The sequence below is a fragment of the Pecten maximus genome, chromosome 12 (assembly GCF_902652985.1).
Source record: "Pecten maximus chromosome 12, xPecMax1.1, whole genome shotgun sequence".
In the NCBI taxonomy this organism is placed as follows: Eukaryota; Metazoa; Mollusca; class Bivalvia; order Pectinida; family Pectinidae; genus Pecten; species Pecten maximus.
In genome coordinates this window covers 30,655,880-30,683,424 of record NC_047026.1, presented here as the reverse complement: position 1 = coordinate 30,683,424, position 27,545 = coordinate 30,655,880, and the positions used below count along the sequence as shown (strand labels likewise).

At 34.4% G+C, this 27,545-nt stretch overlaps 1 protein-coding gene across 5 annotated transcripts; it reads left to right on the top strand.

The window, feature by feature from the left end:
* The first annotated feature begins 10,639 nt into the window (after positions 1-10,639).
* LOC117339142 (HEAT repeat-containing protein 4-like) lies at positions 10,640-27,313 on the top strand. 5 transcript variants are annotated; one of them, XM_033900558.1, is made up of 16 exons: positions 10,640-10,843; positions 11,615-12,674; positions 12,946-13,085; positions 15,039-15,053; positions 18,156-18,296; positions 18,543-18,757; positions 19,165-19,273; positions 19,885-20,216; positions 20,399-20,593; positions 21,280-21,384; positions 21,604-21,787; positions 22,268-22,453; positions 22,825-23,014; positions 23,663-23,858; positions 25,409-25,537; positions 26,162-27,313. In XM_033900558.1, the coding sequence occupies exons 2-16, from the start codon at positions 12,514-12,516 to the stop codon at positions 27,053-27,055; spliced, it is 3,192 nt and encodes a 1,063-aa protein (XP_033756449.1). In that variant the 5' UTR covers positions 10,640-10,843; positions 11,615-12,513; the 3' UTR covers positions 27,056-27,313. The 5 variants fall into 5 exon arrangements, with proteins under 5 accessions (XP_033756449.1, XP_033756447.1, XP_033756451.1 ...); XM_033900556.1 differs by lacking the exon at positions 15,039-15,053 and adding an exon at positions 13,716-13,733; XM_033900557.1 differs by lacking the exons at positions 10,640-10,843; positions 15,039-15,053 and adding exons at positions 11,099-11,196; positions 13,716-13,733.
* Positions 27,314-27,545: the final 232 nt, after the last annotated feature.

Sequence of the window (27,545 nt, the reverse complement as noted above, 5' to 3'; positions counted from 1 at the left end):
CCAGATTTGACTTTTTGTATGTATAAACACTGATTCTATTTTGGCCTTGAAATGCAAATGTTGGTTGTGAATATCACACCTATATGACAGATAGGGAGGCATTTCAAGCATCAAAATGTTCTTATACGACACGATTAAGGACGCTGAACATGGGAATAAGAGTGTTCAACCGCTGAGTTTTAGGTAAAAGATGCATATTTTTAAAGAAAAAAAACACTCCACAGTTTAACTAGTTGCCTTCTTACTATGGCTATGATCAGGTGTGTTAATAGAATCCTATTTAGGAAGCATTGTCATGAATTAAATACCTCCTTTTATGTCATTTTGTAGATTGCAATATTATTCACAACCGCCATTTGCATGTCAAGGTCAAAATAGAATTAGTGCTTATACAGTGTACGTATATAAAGTCATATCAGGTCAAACAAATTATTCTATTGCATCTAAATAGACAAGTGTGACCTAACAGCGTGGTTATTTTTTAGGTTTGATTATCTGTGAGACTTATGATTGTTCGCTGATGAATCTTACTACAAAGTTATATCACACATGGAAATGTCAGTATCTACAGCTAACTATTGAGGAATTTGAAAAAAAAACTACACCTGGTCAGACAAACATTTTGGTATGTTACATGACTATTTTGTGCAAATGTGGATATTGGTTTGATTTTAAAATTCAACATTATCTTCCTATAGATACGACGCTTAAAGTAATTCATACTCATTAAACGGTTATTTCTTCTTATGAATATTGGAATGGTTGTAAGAAATAGTGATACACGAACCTATATTGTGGATACACGGAGATACACGAACCTATATTGTGAAAATGGCATATGAATGTTAACAATGATACACGGAGAATGCCGAAGGGGTGCGATAGACAAATCCGAAAAGCGTTCTGCTTATAAATGACACGGTAATACTGACGTGCCTTCCAGTAGGACATACCGAATTAGAATGCTATTTTTGTTTACACTGATTTAGGTAGATTTTTGTTTCGTAATTAATGGAAAGTCTCATCTTCGTAATATGTTTAAAACAAGAATAGCATGCCTGCTCATTTTTTTTCTTTTCTTTTTTTTTCTGCATTGATAGTCGTTTTAACCGAAGGAAATTTTCAAATGATGTCTGTAACAAGAGATGACTCCTTCGAACTCTAGACAAACACTCTAACCATTTTGAGCTTCCTGGTTACCGGCGCTCAGTTCAGTTCAGTTCCGCTACACGGCATCATTGGAATGTCAATTGTTAACAAATGTATGTGTGTGCTTGTGCTATTCATTTCATTTTGGTCAATATCAAATAGCAAATACCCATCTACATTTAAGGTTTTCTGAAGAAAAAAGGTTTCTTCTTCTGATATCATAAAGGGCTGCACCAGTGAAATGTAAAATAACTCCGTCACGTGATCTCTTGGCTTTACACTGCCATTACATGAACATTTTCAACCTTAACCCCTTTTCATCATACATAATACAATATTTAGTCTGATAATGGCGTGCCTGTTGTCTGCTGTTTATCACGGTGTAGACAGCTAGGGTCATTTTGAGGTGGTGTCGTCCTTGTCTATTTCACTGGACACTGTTTACAATAGGTCTACAACATGCTTTTCACAGCTATAATGTATGTCCTTTTCAAGGTCACACTTACTACACCACATGACGGTCCGTGTCCCGGCTACCTGAATAATCTTCACTAGACAATTCGGTAACGATCGATATGTCTGCCCTATGAGGACACCTGGTTAGGGAAGATGCTTTTAAAGCTATTACTTCTTACTGCCAGTAAATTTCACTTTAAAATATAAAAAAGGTGACATTTGTTTTCTTGCTTTGAACTGCATGGGCTTTTAGTTAACCAACTTCATACATCTCTCAATCATTTGAGTATACCAGTATAGAGTACGACAACCTAATTAATTTTCCAATTAACGTTACAATAGGATTGTGGCAAACGTGTCCTATTAAAAATTATATCCCATATATATCTCAGATTATTTACTGAATGTATTTGGTAATATATCTTATCACATTCATGTTCTTGAATTTTTCAACAAGTGCTGTTTTCGTGAATTTTTCAACAAGCATTGTTTTCGTGTAATTTTTGGCATGCACTGTTTCGTGTTATTTTCAACACGCACTGTTTTCATGTAATTTTCAATTTGCACTGTTTTCTTGTAATTTTCAACATGCACTGTTTTCATGTAACTTTCAACATGCACTGTTTTCATGTAACTTTCAACATGCACTGTTTTCTTGTAATTTTCAACAAGCGTTTTCATTTTTCTGATATCATTTGACCACTAAATAAAACAACAATGTTACGGAAAGGGGATTAAACATGCAAATTAACGCCTTCGGGAAATTAAACAACAACTTCTACACTTTAATGATAAGTTATATTCGTTTGGAGTCGGTGAAATCACCAATGCCACATTTCCACCGGATGTCATACTTTCCTTATATCATTCGATATCGACATTTATCGGATATTACTATACCACAAGGTCTTCATCAGTGAAAAACAGAGATTCGCTTATTCTTGCAATTGTTTCATATTAAGTCGTGTGCAAGCACAGGCTTCTGCATCTGGTTAATATTTATAGAAAAAATATCCCCTACTCCAACCATTATCTTGTTCATATAGTAGGAGTAGGGGCTAATATATATTTTTTCTTTGAATACTAATAAGATGCGGACGCCTAGCTGTGGTGGAAGGAACACGATGACATCATGAGAACAGTCATCACGCCAATAAGATGTAAGCAGGTTTGAACTAAGTCATAATAGTGGAACTGGAGAGGAAGTTTAGAGCATGAACATTTTACGCACGGACGGTGACGATGGCGGACGTACAATTGTATGGGGTGCTAGCAGTTTCAAAAGTGAGGACCGCGCTCCCACAAACTCGGAAGCTCGCTCCTGGATACTCTAGCATTCGGAGCGCGCTTCATATTATACTAATATTTTTATCGTCGAATTGTAGGTTAAATTGGAGGGCGACAGGTCATATTGTCGTTCGTTAATATGTATATAGTATGCTATGCGGTTCAACTACTAGATTCTTTGTCTTGACTTCAACGAAATATCACTAAAGGGAACTGTTACTGTTTTGTTGGGGTTTCAGTTTAAGATCCATTGTCCAAAATTACGTATTACTCTTACTTTAAACAACGATTATTTTGGTTAAAAAGTCATATTTAGGTTAGTTTTGAGAATAAATTATTTTGCGAAATTTGTTACTTAAATTGTTTTGCAATGCATTAACATGTACAAATGTCTATTTCCATATTGTAACTTAGTTTCTAGTCAGAGTTTCCTCTGGCCCTGACACCATGTCTGGTGTACACCAGATATGGTGTCAGGGTAAGAGGAAACTCGGGCTAATTAGTTTCATCCTCAAGTTTAACTGGTAACCGCAACGTATTCACATCGAAAACAGTAACAGTATTTGATTTATTTTTTTTAATTTCGAAAACCTTTATTGTATTTTTTCAGTGGATATGGGAATAATTTCAGGAAATGATTGCAAAGTTTTTCACTTTCTATTATTATAAAATCAGGATATAAATATGGATGTTGTTTTTTAAAAGTAAATGTTTGCATCCCTTGAAAATGTGGAAGTTTAAATGTTAAAAAATAACTGAGGCCATTGCAATATCAATATCTATTTCATTATATAAAAATCTTATTTCTAAATATATCGAAGAAGTTTAAATGGCAATGGAAGCTATAGCCCTTTAATTTTCATTATAGTACGGATCAGTGATTATGTTACATAGTGTATCTTTAGTAGTTGACAGACATGGCTTTTACATATTTTCCAGTTTGTTTTGTTGATTTTGATATTGTCAACACTTTGATTTCCTTAATATACTCAACTCTTGTTCTCTACATCATTGTTGTGGTTGTTTGTTTCGTGAACACTCTTTTTTAACCTCTCATGGGGTCCCGGAGTACCTATCTGAAGTGAAGACAGAATTGTAGAATTAAATGAGACTTTCCTGTAAGTTGAAATTTGTCTTCACTTCAGATGGTACGAAGGGGATCACATATGCCCACCCTTGAGGAAACCCATGCACCCTTTTATATATACATGTCATACATTTATTATGGGTAGGCCTATTGGGTAGCTGTACGTGGTTAAGTGTTCACCCCACGACTTTAAAGAATGACTGGTGATATGCGCACGGATCTAGTTCGTACGAAAGCCGGTTGGGACCATTTTCGTAGAAGAAAATAATATTTTCGGTGTTGAAAATAATATTTGAGCAAAGTGAGAATGTTTAGAATTGGCCAATCAGGAAAGGGGAAAATCACAGTCATATGATAATACGCGTTATTTTCGCGTAATAACGCGTTAGTTTCGCAATATAACGCGTTAGTTTCGCGTAATAACGCATTAGTTTCGCGATATAACGCGTTAGTTTCGCGTAATAACGCATTAGTTTCGCGTAATAACGCGAAAGTTCCGCGATATAACGCGTTAGTTTCGCGATATAACGCGTTAGTTTCGCGTAATAACGCGAAAGTTTCGCGATATAACGCATTAGTTTCGCGATATAACGCGTTAGTTTCGCGTAATAACGCATTAGTTTCGCGTAATAACGCGAAAGTTTAGTTTTTAGTTTAGTTTAAACATATTTTATTGTCAATTAAGTGAACAAAAGGATAAGGCACAAGTTATGTCAACTTATTGACGCCCTCTCCTAAATACAATATAATATCTATTGGCCTGGACAATATTAATGAAATATAACACATTACATGTATATACATGTATATATAATACGAATGCATATCTTAAAATCTTTTGCTGGACTTTATAAAATAATGCACATGTCTGAAAATATTTAGATTTACATTATCGGCATACAGATTGTTACCATACAATAAAGTATTCAATGTTATATTAATATTTAAGTTTCTTAAATTGTCAAATAAAATGCCTCTGCAATTTACATACTTTTCACATTCAAAGAAATAATGATAGACACTCTCGCAACGATTTCCACAACTGCAATCTGGACTATTTATGAGATTTACACGGAACAAATCATAATTCAATGCACTGCATCTATGTCGTAATTTAGTATGGATAATATTTGTCTTTCTGTCACCAAAATTATAAAATGTTGGGTATTTATCTTCATCAGACCTGGATATACTGTTTTTTAAAGTTGCCAAGGAAGGAGATGATCTAGTAGATTCATCCACATGTGTAGAGATGAAGGTATAAAGGAGGAGGTAGTAAGGGAGAGTCTGTAGTGGAGAATTCTGTAATTATTGTTAGTTCGTAAGATGTAGTTGTTAGTATCGCCGACATTTGGAGGAAGAAGAGAATTAAGATAATGTGGAGTTAAGTTCCTATCCATTTTGTAGAATAGACTTAATTTTCTTCGTTTTCGTCTCTCAGAGAGTGTCTCAAGGCTCGTTTCCGAGTATAAAGCTGAAACATTTACATATGATGGTAAACCAGTGATAATTCGTGCTACCTCACGTTGGACTAATTCTAATTTTATAGAGTCTGATATTGAACACCCGTCCCAAAGTTCACATGCGTATTCTAAAATAGGTAAAATAAAAGTTTTGTAAATTCTAAGTAGAGCATCTCGTTTTAATATGAATTTCAATTTCCTTAACATATTGATCTTTTTCATAGCGGACTTATATATAGAATTAACATGATCTCCCCATTTAGCAGATGAACTGATTAATACACCAAGATGCCGATGAGTCTCTGTAAAATTTACAAAAATTCCATCAAAAACAATATCAAGGTCTGCTTCAATTTCGTTTGAATTAGATATGAAAATCATTTCGGTTTTATTAGGGTTAAACGTAACTAACCATGTTTTAGCCCAGGTGTTCAATACTTCAAGATCTCTGTTAAGTATTTGCTCTATCTCTTGACAGGAGTGGGAGGAAACTAAAAGAGAAGTATCATCTGCAAAGAGTCTAGAAACTGATTCAAGAAAATCGGCTATATCATTTATGTATATCAGAAATAGAAGAGGTCCTAGAATCGAGCCTTGAGGCACCCCTGCTTTAATCGTACTAAGAGATGAAAATGAATTGTTTATAAAGACTTTCTGCTTACGATTTGAAAGATAATTTTCAAGCCATTTTATAAGTTCACCAGTAAAACCATATGATTTTAACTTAGCAATAAGTCCCCGATGCCATACACGATCAAAAGCTTTGGAAATGTCGCAAAATATCATACACGTGTGCTTTTTTTCTTCGAGGGCCAAACAGATTTTGTGGTATAGTTCAATTAACTGAAAAACAGTGGAATGACCTGGCATGAAACCTGACTGATACTGATAAAACAATGAATTCTCTAACATGAAATTATGCATATGTTTGTACACAACTCTCTCGAACACTTTTCCTACTGTTGATAAAAGAGAAATTGGTCTATAATTAGTTACAGAATACCTATCATTTTTCTTGAATAGAGGCATAACATTTGCAGTTTTCCATACATCTGGATAAACACATGTTGATAAGGATAAGTTAAATAACAATGTTAATGGTATACAAACAGACTCAACAGTATATTTCAACATATGATGGCTGATTCCATCATGGCCAGATGCCTTGCCGAGTTTCAGTATTTTTAAAACATCTTTAACTTCACTTTGTGTAACTATTATATTACTTAATGTATTATTAGTTCTAGAGGGATAAAAATGGTAAAACATGTTCACTGTCATCAAGACTGGTAATGCCACAAAAGTATTTATTTAATAGATTCGCTTTTTCGGAGTCTGTAGTGGCTAGAGAATTAGAATCAGTATCTATAAGAGTTGGAATCTGTTCAGTTGACATATTGGATTTCATAAGACGTTTAACAAGTCGCCAGTAAGATTTAGAATCCGAACTATAATACTCGTCAATAAGACCATGAACATTTTCATAAAAAATTAAGCGTGCATTTTTTTTCATGTAATTAATTTTATTTCTCTGGTCTTTATATTTTCTAATATCCGGATCGCGTTTTGTCGTTTTGGCCTTTTTATATAACCTATCACGGAATCTGATATTTTTCCTTATTTCTGAATTCATCCACGGCTTATCATTAGGTCTAATGGAAACTTCTTTAGAGGGGATACATTGATTAGCAAATTGTAAAAATAAATCGGTAAAACGATCACAAGCTAAATCTACAGAATCGCAATTTGAAATCATATTTTCCCAATTATACTCAGATAACAGATTATTAAAACGATAAAAGTCAGCTCTTCTATAAATCCAAACTTTACGTATATAACTCGGAGAAATAATTCCGGGTACTTTGATGCTAGTCATACAGCCATCATGGTCACTAATATTCCTATCGATAGCAACAGTTGAAGAAATAGAACTGGAAAGAGAATCAGATAAAAGTATAGGGTCAAGTAGAGTATTTCTTGTCTGCCCAAACCGTGTTGGTTCATTTATAACATTTACGAGACTGAAGGAATTAATGATGTCACAGAAAATGTGAGTGGGTTGAACAGTTAATAAGTCTACATTTAGGTCACCAGTTACAATTACGTTTGAACACAGATCAAAAGCATTACTTAAAGAAGCGCGAAGATGTTCCCAAAATATCGCAGTGGAATGTTCTGGTCTGTAGGCGGTACATACAATAATTGAGTAATTTTTTAAATTAATCTGAACCCAAACTGTTTCATCCTCTGGATTTTCTAGATGATGTAACCTAGTAACATTTCATAAATTTTTAACGTACACAAGAATCCCCCCACCCGCGTAGTTTCTATCACGTCTAAAAGGGGCATGAAAACCTTCGATTGTCAAATCGTCAGACGATATTCTGTCATCAAGATGAGTTTCGGTTAAACATATTACGTCATATTCACTGATTATATCTTCGACATATTCTAATTTATTTCGAACGCTTCTAATATTCAAGTGAAAAAGTGAAAGCTCGTCAAGGCTCGGACCAGGATTCGGCTTAACATCCATACATTGTAGAATCAATAATACAAGTACTAGCGAAAAATCCAAATTATGGAAACAAGAAAAAATATTGGTAACTATACAATGTAAATAGTGAATAATATAATGATTCATTTTTAAAATTTCACTGATTTTTAGAAGAAAAATAAAGTTCGACTTAATCAAACAATAACTGTAAGCCTTTGAATAGAAAACACCAATCGCCATTCTATGGCTCATGTAATCGTTACCCATTATCAAAACAGAAACGCGAGTAGTTTGTTAGGCGATTGGGTTTACATTCAGACAAACTTGCAGTCCAGCAAAAGGTTAGATATATGAATTCTAAAAGTAAGGACATCTTAAGTAAGCAAAAAAGGAAGTCATAATATGTACATATAAATTTGAAAGATGACATGTAAAAAAAGACCATGAGTCGTATAATCACAGTCACGTAAAGCAACATGGTTCTGTTGAGTAACAAAAAACGAGAGGAGACATTTATCAAAATAAGGACTTATTCATATATGAAGAATTTATAAACAAATGGCTGGGGAAAACACACCGTGAAACACACTATCTTACATACAACGCGTTAGTACATGCGTGTACATGTAACAGATAGACTAGTTATTAAACGGATAGATATACATAATCATGCTTCAAAGTACAATACTGGCTATGGTAGTTGTGGACTCTTATAATACACTGTACATGTAGTTTTGGTGGGGTAGTGTGGGAGTTTTTTCCTCCTCCAGACGGTTAAGGATAAACTAATCACTATTCAAAACATTCAGCTAATACAAATGTCCGTCACATCCCGTGCCAAAATAAGCTTTCTCCAAGTTCATTCCATTCCTTCTGGGGTATGCAAGTCATTCCTGCCGTTTGGATAAGGAAAAAACAAAGACACTACCAAATTAATGCGAAAGTTAAGTATAAACCTCACCCTATACTTTCAATCCAACTACCATGCCACACATGTACTTATACACTATAAAGTCCACATACAACCAATACAGCAATGTACAAATTAGACATGCATAACTTGTCTACCACATACATACATATTGACTCTGCCACTCACTCACACACACACACACACACACACACACACACATAATTATTACCTCACCTAAATAACAAATATTTTATGAAAACAAACATCATTTCGCTTATGAGCAAATGATAAACTATATACACATCCCATGTATTTTAAACTTTTATACATTGTATATACAGGTATACAGGTAGGGGGGGGGGGGGGGGGGAATAACATACAGTCAAATGTTAAGTATCAAATACTTATTTTCATACTGTTTGTGGACAAATGAAGATAGCTAGTACTATCTTATAAAGGTATTCAGGGTAATTGATTTCATTCGCCTTATTTATTTATTTATTTATTTATTTATTTTTTATAATATTCATGTTACTTCACACAGTTCATTAAATGTACTTGTGACCTATCCAAGTTTGAACATATGATAGATGCTAAATTTATAGGATAACTTGAAATTTACACAGTTGAATCAAGTATGCCCTGAGTCATCATAGACATACATGTACCGAGATACAAGAAATTCATCAAAACATAATTAATTTTGAAACACAAAAACAATACTATATTACACCAATTTTATTAATGAATACTGGATTTGTTGTCTGCAACAGTTATAAATATGACATCACCAAATGACGCCAACTCCATACATTTTACAATTAGTAAATAGCTATATACATATAGGAAATATAGCGAAAGTTCCGCGATATAACGCGTTAGTTTCGCGATATAACGCGTTAGTTTCGCGATATAACGCGAAAAAAATATTATTTTCTTCTACGAAAATGGTCCCAACCGGCTTTCGTAAGTTCACTTATATGAAAAAAATGAAAACCACAGTCCCATGAAACCTGCAAGTCGGCGATTTCTGAAATTCAAGGATTTGCTCATTCTCTATTTAAAACTTTTTTTTTATAATTTACTTTTTATTCAGTTTTTAAGCAATACAATGTACATGTACATTATATATGACTTAGTCATATTTACTGTTCAATTCTACACATCTAAACCAAGTCAGTTACTGCAAAATCAATCACACACTGCATCACATATATGTATATATCTATTAAAAACTTATTCTTTTTCCATATACATGTAAATCGGATGTTTGTAGAAAGTTTGATGTTTTTTAATGCTGTTTTTTTTAAACGATATTATGTTTAACTATTAACAGCTAGGGTCATTTAAGGACGTGCCTGGTTTTGGAGGTGGAGGAAAGCCGGAGTACCCGGAGAAAACCACCTATGGTCAGTACCAGGCAACTGCCCCACGTGGGTTTCGAACTTGCAACCCAGAGGTGGAGGGCTAGACTTAGTCGGAGTACAGGAATGTGGTCCGTAAAATGGAGCGGCGTACAATATCGCCCCGTCGACACAAATCATACAATACACATTGACTTAGGCCTACAGCAGGGTTGGGCATTCGTTCAAAGTCCCTGTGATACATGCATTTATATACAATACGAATGAAAAACGGCATTGAATGTAAATAGGATACAATAGTAATGTATAACTATGAAAAATAACTTTTTCTAACACACATGAATCAGTTACTCTACACTAATTAAGTAGGCCTATCGCAAGAGTTACTGCCCTTGAACTACTAAAACATTTTATCGACGCCGATCTGTCATAGAAACGAAGAAACAATATGGCGGATGCCGAGCTGTTAAAAATATAAGGAAATGTTTTGTGTGCACTAATGGATAATAATGGCCCGGGTTAAGATCAAATGATACACGGGTATTACAATCAGTTGGATTCGGCAGCATTCTTAAGTAAGACATGCAGTGCACGTGTCTAGCAGTGGAATGTAGTGCGATATTTACAGTAAGTTTATACAGCAGACGGATAACAGTCCGTGACTAGGCCTAATGCATGATGTTATGACAAAATAAGTACGCCCATGTATCAATTATGTATATGTTTGTAATTATGACAAATCATAATAATTAAGTAAATGCCACGTAAACATGAAACCTTTGGGAAGCGTAAATTGACACAGATCTCGATTCTACTATATATATTAAAACGCTCTGTGTCTTATCTTGGGCACAACTTGATGTAATCCGAAGGGTTCTGATGTTAATATCGCCAAAAGCTGATTAACATAGTAAGATCGTCAGAAAATTCGGACTTAACTTGATGTTACTTCCCAGGCAGTTTAATACCGGATTGACAGTGTAAGTAATATGTGTTAGAACTATAAACATTTGTTTTCTACTGTTATGTTAAAATTCTATATCACAATGTAAACCATTACAATATTCTTTATGTGAATTTTATACATGGTTTGCCAGTAGATGTACTAAAAAAAAAATACTTTTTTTATTATCCACTCAGTGTTACATAAAGAACCTTAAGCATCCATTTATAAAGCTATTTTGATGCATTGTCTATGTCCATTATTTTAACTTATTTACAAGCTGGGGTGTTAATAGAGAGTAGAACTTAAATTGTGTTATAATAAATATTAAAAGAAATGCATTTAACTTTTGTGTTTAAATTGACATTTTTGAATTATTTCGTTGACTTTGACTTAGGTGCTAACGAAACCCCTCCTAATAACAACATAATGATCAGAAATTATTTTATTTCCAGATTTTCCATTAAATAAAAAAAGATATAATCAACAAAGATGATGCGTCAAAGCAGGATTGGCATGAATACGCCATCTCTGTTTGCATGTGCGGACAAGGTCAAGGTCCCACAGCTTGGATCTGAGGATACTACCACTTCCTTGGACCTGATGATTGCACGCAGAGGTGGTAGGGAACCAACTACAGTTGTATTTCGTTCTAATCAACTTAAGGATGAACCTGTCCAAAAAGATTACCTAAAAAAGATTAGTACTGATATCAGATTTGAGGAAGATGTGGTTAGAGACCGCTGCTTTCATATGCTTCCCTATGATGATAAATATTTGTATGAAGCTCTAACTCCACATGGTCTAGTGGCACCAAAACCTAAAATGAAGATTCCTCCAGGAAGACATGATGCCAGGAATACTGACAAGCGTCATATGCCATGCAATCTCACTGTTTCTACAAAACCACAATTAAAACCGCTGAAGAGGAAGATTATGGACAAAGCCATGCAAATGCATAAAGATGCACTAAGGAAAGCCGCACTTGAAGAACAGTTTAATCCATCTTTGAAGAGTAGTCAGGAAGATTTAGGTGGATTTTTCATGACTGAAGTGAAATCACATGCAGAACTAAAGAAAAAAGAAAAGAAACCTATTTCTGCTCAAAAGGAGGTTGATAAACCGTTATCAAGTAGAAAAGACAGCAGGAAAAGGAACACCAGTTGTGCAATCTAAACCTGATATTGAGAAAATTGAGGAGCTGCCGGAAGCACCTAGTCCGACAAAGTCTGAGAAAAAGAAACTTGTAGAGTTACCAGATATTCCTATTCTTGAAGAGAAAGACTTTGATTGGGATGGGTATGTTTTGTCAGAGTTGAGTAAATCATCAGCAAGCTGGCTTGTGTATGAGAGGATGAAGACAGCAGAAGATAAGGAAAAGATGCAAGCCATGTATGAGGGTTGGTATGGGAAGCCAGACCACAGTGAACTTATCAGAGAGGAGATGGATGCTGCAGAAAAGGAAGAAAAGCCTGAAGTAAAACCAAAAAAGAAGTGGAAGAAAAAAGAAGCTACGTAAGTTAGATTTTCTTAAAGCATGGCATTACCGTCAATGTTAATTACTTCATGAATACTATCTATTCTTAAAAAGTTAGCTTGGGGGCATGGTATATATAAACGGGGGAGGGGGTAGTTTACCTAGCTTACAACCAGATAATAGCAATACAGTATAAACCAATATGCAGGCTAACATAATATCCATATCAACTGGTCAAGTCTTAATAATTTGAAAAAGAACAAAATCAGCCCTTAATGTCAACAAAATGTATTTTGCAATTTATATTAGTTTGCTGGCAAAGGTTTACAACATAGAAGGTACAAAGCCTGAAGCAAATGACCCATACTCAGAGGAAAACAAGGCTCCATTCTACAGACAGCCAGCAGGCATACGCCGTATCAAGAAAAAGCAGGAGAAAGAGGATGCAGGTATGTACGAATATGTATGAACACATTTTACTCTGGATGTAGCTTTTAAAGCTAGTGTATCATTTAAACTTTTGTCAACAATTGACTAGATTTTGAAGCATTTTATTTCTTATAACCTTGGAGATATACATGTAGATAAGGGTAATACAACTGGAAACAGTAGGTGGTATAATTGTATATAGCATTATAGTCGAACTGGTGTTATAATTGTGTTGCTTGACCATTATATTTTATACTACTGTCAATTTGGGGAAAAGACGGATTATAAGTTTTATACTTGTGTCTAATCCCACTTGTGTTTTGACAGGTAAATATGTTTAAATCAAAAAATAATGTCAAAAGGTAAAATAACTATTTATCAGGAAAATAGTATTTTCATCCCAGTTAAGAATATTCGTTATGTAACTGCACTGTATGTAAACAAATTTGTCTATGATTTTGAAATATAACATTCTGGACCAATAAAACCTCACTCACAGCTAGTGTGGGAGATTTTGTAGACAGAATTTGAACAAATGACCATTTCACTTTGTTAACATCAGGGGTATTTCAATTTGAAAGGCAGCCAGGTTTGAAAAAGTTTTGGTAAATTGAGAGACACACGTATGTACAATAAGATTTCTGTTTCAGCTGTGTATGACTTAAATGGTAATGAAAGCACAGTTAAATTGCACAAGAGTAATAGTGAAACCTGTCTAATCCAACACTGGAGGTCATACTCAATTACAGATTATACAAAATACACAGGGCCTAGCTATATGGTCATTTAAAAAGAGAATTATGTCCAATAGATGTCATATATTACAAATCTAATGTATTACATATTATGTTGTTATTAACTCAGGGGTTAGATTAGACAGGTCTTCACAGTACTTAATAATATATACAGGAAACTCCTCCACATACTGACAGTATTACAGCAGCTAGTCTTCTGTAGGATAACTTCTGCTATAATTAAAACTACATTAATGTTTTCATTGGTATTACTCAACTTAACAAGTAGTTCAGATGCATGATGATTATAAACACTTAAAAAACAAACAAAAGGAAAGCCTACTTAATCCTGGCCACAACCTGGCAAAAACAAAAAGCAAAGAGAATCCAAGAGAACTTGATTAATTTATGACATATACACATACAGTAAAACTCCAATGTTTTTAACGAACTTCAAGGGGCCTGGAAATTTAATATATGTACATGACATTGTGTCTGTCTTAATTGTATCTTTAAAAATACCGTAAGCTAATGACATTTCATCATTGTCAATCATTTGTAGATAATTTCATGATACATTTTGATTATTATCATACACATTGATTATCATTGCTTAACACATTGTACAACTGTAGCCTTTTGGTAAGGTTGATACATGGTTTTATTAACCTGAAAACAAACATTGACTGGGGATGAAAGTGTACTTGTACAGTTCTTTGTATACCCGTCTGATCACAATCACAATTCAAAGACTTTAGAAGCAGAAGGATCAAACATAACCATTTAGGGCACCTGAAAGTCAAGATGGATTTATATGGCTCCAAGTCAAACTTGAGAGGGTATTGAAATAATGAGTATAAATCAATATTTGTAGAAATTTTCATAAAAATAAGATTTTTTTGAATGGATACTTCAGATGGTTGAATCCAAGTTGACCGCTGGCTGTCAAATTATTGAATTGTACATATGTAAATGATTTACCAGGTATCTTAAATGAAAGTGTAATATATCTTTTTTTCAGTCTCTGTATTGCTTATTGTAGGTGTGCAATGTGAATATCATAAAGGCTTTCATGATACTGATGTCCACATTTTTATGTATTAATAAGTATAAAAAAAAATTGCTAAACGTCTCAAGGATATCCATTTACCCAGAATACATCACAAAAATCATTTGCAATATCAATCTAAGTATAATCTTCATTTACATTTTCTTTTTTTTCTTTTCTTTTGGTTTTAGTTTTAGGACAAAAAGGTAACTGGTTTAGATGCCTGTGGATTGTTGTGTGTGTAAGGATTTGAGCTTGTAGAGCAGGATGGAGAGTAGAGTCTCGCATACCCAGTACTTTAATTAGGTCATGTTTGTTGATGTCAGAGTAGCATCCTCGTAATCCTATATGACCAGATTGTTGGGTTCTATCATTATTTGTTAGGCTTTGATATGTTTCTTGTCTGTTGAAGAGGAAAATTCCAAACTGTTTCTTAAATTTTCTGACTTATTATGATGGTCTGGGCTATAAAATAATCCTCAATTGCATTACATACTTGTACTAATATACCGATGTATAATATAAATGCATGTAAAAATACCAAGATTAATGGCAGAATTTAGTCTGTTGAACAAAACATGTACGAAAATGTAGGGCAGGCCTATGGGTGTGTGATATTAGAGTTCCCATAAGTCAAGTTGATTAAAGGGAAGGAAATCTAAAGATGATCGAGTCAGAAGTTAACACGAAAAAGACTAAACTACCAAACACTGGCATTAATTTGTGTTTCCTTTTTCAACTCACTCGTTCTTACTTTCTATTAAGAATGCATTAGATCAGTAACCAAAGGAAAATTGACTGCATTACATGAGCCAATTGAGTACTTTGTTTTTGTATTGGGGAGGCCCAGACCATGATTGGATATTCTGTAGTGACATCCTCATCTGAGTTAAATCTCATTGTTTTTAAACACTACTGTAGTTTGGTGTAAATTTACAATAAGAAACATTCATGAGGCAATCTGGAAAATAAAATTGATCTTATTGGAATAAGTATATATATACATATAAATCAATAACTGTGAGAAAATTGGTTTTGGTAGATGTAGTAATTTACAATGTATAAATGTTGAAGTGTATTCACAATGTTTGTATAAATGTCTGTCCATGTCATAACTTGAATATTATGATTGGTGTAGAAATAACTTGTTAGCGATTTGTTTGTTGTGTTTAAAAATGTTACATCAGTTTCTGTAAAAGTGAATATGTTTTGTTTGTGGACTTAAATTACTGTGATGAGACAATGTCTATATTAGAGACTGTCATCTTTAACTTCAATACTCAAGCCTGGTCTGAAAATTGTCCAATGTCTGGTAATAAGCCCACCCCTGAGTAAAGGTTTATGATCGAGTTAATTGGGCCGGAGCTTGATAATTGTAGGATAGGATTCCACCACAAAAATATTCCATTTACAGTTATCGAATGTGTATGATATATACAGTACATGTACTTGTTGTATTATATATATCTATGTTGGTATTATTGGATAATATTCACAGTGGTATGTACAGGGCAATGTATAATAGTACAGTAAGTGACTGTAATGTTTGGGCCTATTGTGTTGGGATCTACCATGGGTCAACTACTGGCTGCATTTATCAGAAGCATGAGAGACAGTTATGGGCTATGTTGTCACAATCATCCTCACACAGAATTTTGAACTTAAATGGAATTTAATTGTTACCTTTCAGAATTTTAAGATTTGCATTTGTTTAACTACCGGATTAAAACTAGCATTAAAATAATAATTGTATAGTAAAGTGGTGAATCTCTCATATATAAAAATAATGATACTGTACCATTGACCAGTATCAAATGTTTATTTCATAAAATATAGTCTGGTAAGCTACATTTTTCTGTATTTCTTTAAACATGCATTTTTTTTAATTCATTATTATATTATTTTTTTTCTGATTTTCATATTTTCATTTACCTTCCTAGAGTTCAGAACATATTTGAGAATGATTGTGAGACAAAACTACATATACATAAACATATCACTCACGCATTTCTGCTTAAATGCTTACTCCGCCATTACAATGCTCTAAATCATAATCACCATAATAAGTTGTATCTGTATCACAGGGACTTGAGAAAATGTTACAGTCTATCTGTATTTGGACCTACATGTATCCTAGTTTACAGATACATTTTTTAGAGATTCTTAAAGAGGCCATTACATGTTATTGACATTCAGTATTTATTAAAATGAAGTATGAACAGAGAGGTGTGTCATATATTTATACCTAATTTACACTAGGATATGGTTCATATACAATTAGACTTCACATATTCACAGGTCCCTGTGAATGTGAGACTGCATGTTCATCTAAGTATAATTACCTATTTATTTTCAAATGAGCCCTCTCCGGAATGCCCCTAGTGTAGAAGTGTAGTAGTTTAAATTTTCATTGCTTTTTTATGGTGTAGGTGGGCTTAATTGTGAACCAATTTTAATTGATAATCCTATGAAAATGAAAAATGGGGCTTATTTGTGGACTGGAGCTTATTTGCAGATAAATAGAGTTATAAGTTGAGAGGTCAGTAATTGCATTTCATTATATAGAAAATTAGCACATGTTGGTATTTTGAAATGACAAATATTATAAATTTCAGAAACAAATGAATGTTTACATGAATTTCCATCAGGGAAAATCTTCTTGTGGCTGGGTGCATTATGTTGAATACTGATCCACTTGATATAGATTTGTATATTTTATCTCTACTATATAGACACCCTGTAGTGATTCAATAGACATGTTTATAGGGTAATGGTACTAAATGTGTTCAATTCCATCATCTTCTGTACCATAACATACTTGTATCTTTACTAATAGACCTACATATTTTGTCTCCCCCAAATTTCAATTCTAAAGCTATACCAAATTAAGTTTTACTTTTACAGATGTCATTACAAAAAATGTAATCCCTGATGAGCAACAATTCCAGTTTTACAAAGTTATTTTGGAAGTTCCTTGAAAATGTGAATCTAAATTTCGGTCATATATCTACTTTACAGAAGATTTGTGAACAGGCAAATCTATTTGGTATGGCCTTGTACTGTATAGGTACTGTAGATGTCTATCAGTGCAACTTTAACTAATAACTTACTCCATTTGTATAGCCAGCTATTAGGTATCGAAACGTCTATTTCTATATAAATCTGATTCATATATAAGTAAGTATAAAGGTAAGCCATCAGTACAATCCAGAATATAAGGAAATAGATATATTGATCTTGTCAAATATTTCCGTCATATTTAAACATGATACTGATACCGTTAATCACAATGCTTACTTTTTGACCAGGTGCAATTAATGCTACAGCAGACATCACGATGAAGTCCTACTCCCCACCACCACTGCCCACCATTCGCGACTTTGTCAATCCTGAAGTCGGAGACAAACTTTTCTACACTGAAAACATGTTTGAGCAGGAATGGTTGACTGGTAAGCACTTCAAATTGGAACTTAAAAATTGATTTTTCACAGATTTCTTTGGACTGATTGAAATTAAATAACTTTATATAATGTCAAATTGTAAATACCCTGTATTGCAAATAAAGTATCTCTTAACAAAATCTGCATAAAAAACAAAGCTAGGATACAGAGAAACAGGCATTTTATTTCTCAAATTTATATTAAATTAACATTTGGGAGTTGGATGTACATGTATACATTCTAATCCTGATTCAGGTGCTGAACAAATCCATGACCTGAAAGGTGACAACACTAACATCTACATGAGCACAAAGAATCAGTACCGTAAACAGCTACAGAATCAGTATCCTAAGCCTCCAGAGGACTGGTACCCTGAAACAGACCAGGAGAAGTACAGTATTCACAAACCGGCTGTAAAGAAGGTGGAAAAGGGTCTCCAACGATGGCACAAACTTCCAGTGGCATCAGATGTAGGTTTTTATAGGAATCAGACACGTTATAATGCACTCTCGAATTCCTCATCTTTATGGAACACAGGCACAAACACCAAACCTATGGTCCATATACAGCCAACCTTACACTTGAATTAAAGCTACCTGTTATACATATAACAAAAACTTGTCTATTAAGGCCACCTGTCCCGGTTCCTTATTTAACCTAATTAATTGTATCAACATCTATATAAAAGCTGCATGCCCATTATAAAGGCCATTTTTCTTTGCTCCCTTAACGACCTCTGTAGACTTGTAACTGTATGGATCATGGCTATGGAATTCATGGCAAGTCCTTCTGACAAGGAAGTGAATTCTTATGTACAATAAGCATGCTTATTATGAAATTGATTAACAAAGCTGGGGTTTCATTTTTTTCCCGACAGGACCTGGATGGCCGTATAGTGCCACCTGGGTATGACCCCGAGTACCACAGGTCACCTGACCCCACCACTCGTAGGATCACCAGGAATAACCAGGCTCTCACTCAAGTCAGTAAGTAGTACTGTCAGTTACAGTGGACACATCAATTATCCTGACTCATTATATCAAATAAACACTTCCTATAAGTTACAAATGAGATGAAATTGTATATGTTAGGATGAAAGGTCAGTGTATTAATAGAGCTTGATAATCCGTTTCACATTATAATTGTTCATATTGTATACACAAGATAGATGTGCTAAAACTCCAAAATATTTAATCATAAAACTTTCATTTTCGAATTAATACAAAAAAACTAACACTGTTTCACAAAATCAATCACAGTTTTGAATCGAAGTCATAAAAAATTGCACCTGTAAAAATTTTCAGTAAAAACGTATATACAGTGTACCACATATATGCCATTGAAAAAGTTTTTTAAATGATTGTATTGTTTCTGTCCTCATATCTAGCTGTGAATCTTCAGAATTATATCAGTAATATTCATTCTAACATTTAGTAACTGTTACATGCCTCAGGTCACAATAAGCTAGGCCACTAGTGGAGTGTATAAGTTATTTTATACAGCAACGTGAGGTTTACTTAAACTCCAGGTACTCATATAGCTGACAAGAATTTATAGTTAGATTCCTCATTTGCTGAAATGTTCTTTCTTTGACCAGTTGATGAATGGAGAGCTAAATGGCACCTGAGTGGTCAGTTGGCAGACAGTACCACAGATGACCTCATAAAAGACATGGCTGATATCCAGACGCATGTCCGACTGAAGGCCATAGCAACTATCGCCAAGGCAGCAGAGATGCAACGAGCCAATGCCAACAGGGATGACTTTGAATATGTACCTCAGGAAAACCAGTTCAATTTCCCATTGGGAGATGGGGAGATTCCAGAGCGTTTATTAGTAGCGCTGGAATGTCTGTTGGAGGATGCTGAACAGCATGTTCAGATCGCTGCAGCCATCACATTATACTCCCTTAACAGACCCTCTGAAGAGGTAAGTGCATGAGGGTACCTTCATCAGTTTCAGAGGCTTCAACCAGAAAATGACAATTAAATGGTGCTAATATTTTGAAGGTCACACAAGTTTTCAAAACCAATAATCAAAGTAGGTTAATTATTATCTAATTTTGTCGAAAAGTCATGTGATATTCTGGAATTTTTTAAACTCTGTTTCAGGCTAAGGCAATTTTGCATATTGCCCTGGAGAGTGAGAACGTAGTTGATCGCTGGGCAGCAGCACAGTGTCTGGCTCACTTTGGTGTTTGTAACTCCCTGGTTGTAGGGGAGGTGATCCACCAACTCCTCACCACAGAGGATACCATCAAACACGAAAAAGCCATCTTTCTGCTTGGCAAGCTCAGTCTGTTCTCGGTAAGATTTCATTAAAAACTTCTTTATTACAATATATGGTCTGCAATTTTGAAATATTTTGAGCAATAGGATTAATATAATGACCATGTTGACTGGTTTCTTTGCTCTACTGGTGTACTGCATGAGGAGCAGACTTAATTGATACCAGGTGGATCTAAGATGGAATTCAATACATACATATATTTACACTGTATTTTTACTTATGAAATGGTATTTTTCTTGACATTTGGGGTCCTCCTAGTCCCCATATTTGCTTAAAAATAAGACACTTGTCTGTGCTATCATTTTGTATCTGAATATGCATTATTAGTAACCAAAACATACACTACCTGTACATCATGTAACACTGTACTATGTAAGCGGCTGTGCCCTGAGGACGGCCTACCTAAGGCCGAAAAATGTCGGCAACCAGCATTCCTTTTCAATACAACAATTAGATACCTGGATTCAGGAGTTGGCAGTCTTCTTTTTATTTTGTTATTTACCTGGATTGTTTAAGAGGCCTCTGTATCTACTATGGATCCTCCTGGAACCAAGCAATGAAACAAAGCATCTTTTTGAACTCTGTAGGACGTTGGTTCTTGGAGAATTTCTCCTTAAGGGAGAATTTTCTCTTCTGATTTTATTTACAAAACATACACTGTAGGTGTCACTTTTAAACGGAAGATGAACATGTTTTTTGGCAGCCCCTGGTCCACGGTATGGTGGCAGAGCAGCTTAACAGCAGTAGTTGGCGACACAAGGTGATCGCTTGTAAGATCCTCCCCACACTTAGTGGCACCATCAACAAGGTCAGTACAACACACAAGATCAGGCCCTGTACAATATTGGTACCATCAAATATGGAATCAATCTTTATATATAAACTTTGACTGTTGTTAGGATCTAAATCTCCACCAAATAAACACATCAATATTTATCAACCACATGTAGTATATGTAATTTATGGTAGACATAATTATGCATATTTCTAATAGATCATTAACATGAATTGGTCCCACTGTGTACAGGACATCACAAACAAGTTGGCTGATCTAATGTGGAATGACTGGCATGAAGATGTACGTAAATCAGCGGCCCAGTGTCTGGGCAAGACCAGCCATGGTAAAGAAGTCCACGACGACCTTTGTAACCGCCTCCTTACAGGTGATGAGATGACGCGTTTGGAGGCCATCAACAAGATTGGACAGCTTGGTGAGTGGCAGGGACTATTGTTCTATTTCAAAATGAATACACAAATTTTAAAGAGAAATATATATCTATATTATACAAACAGATTATTGAAATAAACAGCTACATGTAGTTTCCTCATATCCAGAAGATATAACCTCATTTGGGAGAAGAATATCTCCCTTCACACTTCACGACCACCTCATACTTGGTCACTCTCAGTCAACCTTCCCCTTCCATGGATGACTTATTATCCAGTCAACCGTAATTTCTTTCCATTGGCAACTGTGTATTCAGGTATGCCCTTCCATGAACTACCCCATCCTTAAATGACTGTAGCTGTTGATAGGAAATCAAGCAATATTGAACCAAACTAAATCATGAAGTATCCCTTGGTACATGTATGTAAATTATATTATGTGTATGAGTTTTTATTAAAAGTTAATATAAGTATGTCTTTATTACAGGAATTACTTAAGTTTGTTATTTTGTTTGTGTGTACAGGTATAATGACTGCCAAACTACTCCCAGTATTCCTGAAGAGTTTTGAGGATGAATACGTGTCTATACGCTCAGAAGTGTGCATCACGTGTGGTAATCTGGAGATTAAGGATGAGTTAGTGCTAGAACAACTCCTCAAGCTATCTACTTTTGAAACCATTTGGAAGGTCAAGGCCTTAGCAGTTCAAGGTGAGTTGCTTGCTTCCCAAGTTCTATTTCTTTGAATTTTAAATTAGATGCCTATGTTATAAGTATTTCTTATTGTTATATAAAAAAAAAGACAGAAAACGATAGTTTTATAAATACAGTGTAGCTAGTTTTGGGTTTGAGCTTACCAATGATTACCACATTCCTCCTCCTCTTCAATAAGCGTAAAGGGAACCAATACATAAATTCTGAAAGTATTAGAATATGTCATAAAGATCGTTTAACTTAAACCATTTTTTTTATGTTTAAGTACCTAATATTTCATTGGCACAGAGTAAGATAGTTGTATTTTTTCAGATTTGCTGTTTTGCAGCTACATTTTGTCATTTTTAAGGTGGTTATTTGTTTTGCAGCTCTGGGTAAGATTGGTGTGATAAATGAGGAGATCACAGAAACATTATTGTGGGCTGTGAGGTATGAGGAGAATGCTGCAGTGAGAGCTGAAGCCTGCCATACTCTCATGTGCCTCGAACTGAAAACCCCAGAGGTCGCTGAGGTTCTTCAGGAACGATTCCTGGTAGAGTCCAGTGATGTTGTTCGAGAGTAAGTTAATATTTGTTTTGTTGTCTTCAAAAAGTAGGACATATTGATAGTAAAAAAAATACGCATATGAATTCTATTTGGATAAATATAGGAAAATAACAAAATAATAGCTGCCAATTACTTTCGGCCTAGAGAGCTTTCAATTAAATTAAATTTTATTTGGTAAAAGGTACAACAACACAAAACGTTCCTAAAAGCTGTTGAGCATTGGTATGTAGTAATATAATCCGATTGTAACCTATATTAATAAAATAAATAGTTTTATCTATACTTTGGCACTGTAACAATTAAGCTACTTTGTGATGATATAGAAATATTAAATAATATGTTGCCCTAACGTGCGACATTCTATTCATCTGTCACCCAAATTGTATTCATATCGAATGTATACACTAGCATCTGGTAACAGTTCAATACTTGCTCACAAGAGTTCAGTCAGTGTTATTGTATCCTTCAAAAGAGCATTTTCATTACTGTTTCTGTCTTGTCTTCCAGCTGTATAAATGGGCAATAGCTTGCCAGAAAGTTTTTAAAATCATAGCTGGGTTACACTTCAAAACTTTGCTGCAGAATGAGGACAGAAATTACATCTAGTACACTTGTATGTATATATCACTTCAATATTTAATTGTGTTTGTATTTTATCAGCGAGATTGCTAAAACTCTGGAGATGTTTGGAATCAATGCCACGGAGGATATGGACATGGTGGCCCAGATCAAGAATGAAGTCCGCAAACTATGTACACGCAATAACATTGCTGCACAAATCACTATCAAGGAGAAAGACGACACTAAGCGTGAAAATTTGGCTCGTATGATCTATGAGTCGGAGAAGGAACTGGAGGTAACACACGATGACAGCTAATCCTGTCCTAGTGCTTCTTATATATATAGTAACTTGGTCCTGCTGTGTGCTAGTGTTTGCTTCTTAAGCTTAATTTTGTTTAGCTTTTTTGTGCTATACATATATACTATGTAGTTGATATATTCTCACTAACCTAGTTTCCCATTGTTTCTCAAACCAATATAGTACTCATCTATAAAATTAGCTTGTTCTGCTTTCTAATCATTACAGGGTCACATTAATAGTATGGCACTAGGAAAAGCAATATTAATTTTAATGAATATATTTCGTTTAATATATATCGCTTATTCATTTGAAGGGAACATATATGATAACAAAGGAACATAGATATAAGCTGATTTCGTTACCAATTTCTTGAATTTAAATCAATTATTGCTAACAATACACAAAAGGATTGGACGAAAGTTATCACAACTTATCAATATCCTCTCCGTAATACAATTATGCAAAACTTAGCAATGGCCTAATGATAAACAGCGAATAATAATTCTATTATATTATATCGCTACCAGGCAACATTTGTAAAAACAAAAACAAAAACAAAAAGATTGGAGATTTGTAGCGCACTGAAATCAAACAAAGATTATGATATGATGTACCTAACCAAAGATTCATGACTTGACATGCTCAGAAAAAATAATAACAAAAAAATTATTAGAGACAGTTGTGGAAATCATTATGCTTTAAATATTTGTTGAAATTGTATCTCCAAAGTTCTTTTTTATTTCGAAAGAGTAACAAATTTATTAAGATTATAAAATTCAAATTCAATTAAAACTTAATTAGTACTACTACGTTATACTGTAACACGAAAACATGGAAACAACAAAATAATGTAAATTCATACTTGATACCAGAGATATATATACTATATATGTCTCTGTTGATACAGGCCTGTCTTCCTCAGATCTAATGACTCTTTATTTAATAAACAACTCTGAAGTATGATCTTCGTACTAGATAACGACATATATGATGTTTGTAAAGTTTGCGTGATCACTGAAAGTTGGGTTAAAGCTTGTAAAAGAACTAACTGATCGTAAATACATAATTGTTTGTGACAACACTATCCGTGTTGTATAATAACTAACCGATCGTAAATACATAATTGTTTGTGACAACACTAGTACTATCCGTGTTGTATAATAACTAACCGATCGTAAATACATAATTGTTTGTGACAACACTATCCGTGTTGTATAATAATGTGCCTGCCTGGAATTGTTGGTGTACAAAATAACAAAATAGAATTTACGAAATAAGAAACAAAATTCAGTAGATGAATATGAATTATCTTTTATGTTCAATCTTTAAAGCTGGGCCTTGTACATCTATGTGTAGATAACAGTTGTGTTGTAGTTGGCTGTGGAATGACTATCATATAATATATCTTCACCAAAACATGCTGCCATTAATCTATGCACTATTCACTTCACCTGACTAATGCTTGTACTTACCTTGCATGTAACTTGTTATAAATGCTTGTACCTAACACTAAAAGCACTCTCTCCCCTCTGCACCCTCTGTAGAATTTCTTTCGTAGACATAACCCTTATAGAGAGGTGAGACTGAAAGCACGCGACAGGAAACCACTCCTCCTTGACCCGTTTCACACCCACAGTTTCTCATACTCCAGATTGTGTAGTGTGACGAAATTTGTAAGTACAAGTTCACATGCATGCCATTCCAGAAATGAATGAATTTTATGCACACGAAGAATGTAAATGATGAACTAAAAATCAAATGAAGAAGTATCATGATTTTTTTTTCAATGTTTTCTGTGAACATGCATGGCCATGGGGTATATTGTTGGGGTTCTGTTTGTTACAAAATAGGTACGTAATTTTGTCTAACTTTCGAAACTTATTTTTCTCTCTCAAGAATATTATGCTAATCATATTACATTCATGTAATTTATGGTATGCAGATCTTGATACATGTATATAACGTTTTGCTAAAATTCATGTTTCATTTACATAATTAGTTATACCATTGGTATGTTAATTCTAAATCTTAATTTCAGGAAATCATATTTAGGATTAATAAAAAAAACTAAGATTCCCAAAACTTAGTGAACTGGTTAAATCGAACACATAATTGAATTGGTGTATTGAATACAAATAATTTCAATCAAAACATTTAAATATTTAATAAGGATAAAGTTATTTTGTATATCATTTTTATAAGTAAATTAAAGTAATAGACATTTATATTGATTTAGATTATAAAAGATTGTTTTACATATAGTTACTTTTTCTAAAACATATCTGGTTGATTATCAGGAACATGAACCAGAGAAGGAACCAATGATGCAGAGAATTCGGTCATCCATGAGTCAACCCAGTAGTCGTTCAACCACACCACATCATCGCATGCTCACTCCGACAGCGGACGAGGAACTCAAACAGATTCTGTCCCGTGATGACACGAGCACCTCCCCCGACACAACATCAGAGATGGAGTCTACACCAGGGCTCAAGTCACGACCATCCACAGTTGATGACGAATCTGATGGGGAATCATCCCGGCCACGATCAAGTAGGATGGATAAAATATCTGAGGAGGCTGACGGTAGCCTCAGTCAAAGCTTGTGTGAGGAAAGTGAGGCTGGAGCTGACGAATTAGAAAAGGAAAAGAACATCGAAGAAAAAGATGGACGTCCGCCAAGCGTTGTCAAATTTGCCTCAAATTTGGAAATTAACGATATTCCATCCAACAAAGAAAAGCTGAGCATGTCTCCAACAAAATCTGGGCCAGGTGATGGAGTATCCCGACTCAGCAGCATGGCACCTGGCTCAGAGATTCGGGCGTTTAGTCGTGATGCTATTAAGGAACGCGACATCATTGACAGAGAGGCTCGTAATGGTTACGCTGGACTTGATGAACGTTATCATGAAATGATTGATGATTTAGACGTTGTGGATAATACATACGAAATTCTTGTCAGTGGCAGGAGACCACAGGAGAGGATTCAGGTAATCACCTTCATCACTGAACCGGAAGAGGAGGAAAACACGTCTGAAAAAGTGGGGGCACCAGATCAGAGTATCACAGTGGAAAAACAGGAACAAAAACAGCCAAATTCAGAATCTGACCAAAAACCACTGCCACCAGAGTCGGATTCGAAGTCAAAACAAGAGACCGAGTCTGGTTCAAAATTGGTGTTTAAGAAGTAGTGGTATAAACTCTACGTCCTCATTACCACCATGCATTACTGTTACAAGGTCACATGACCGCTGTGTTGAGGAATAATCACTGAATAGTTTTAAACACGTAATGCACATTTGTTTTACCATATACAATATCTGGTAATATCACCTTAATTTACCTGAAGTGTGCATATTATATATATTGTAATAGTATGAAATCAGCTGCTGATTCTTTGAAACATATCTGTGATATTTTTAACTATTAAAATTATTAAAGTCTCTGTTTCCACCGTTTGTTTTCACAAGATTTAATTGATACATTCAGGTTAACATGAGTAACATGGACAGAATGACAAAAGGAATGAATTAAACATGCCAATATAGACTACCTTCATTGTACTGACATAACCTTTCTTGAATATAGTGCCAAATTGTTCAAGACAAGAACATTGCAGATTTTCAGCAGCCATTTTAACTTGGGAAAATTTGGATTTATGATAAGTAATTAGTTTCTTTC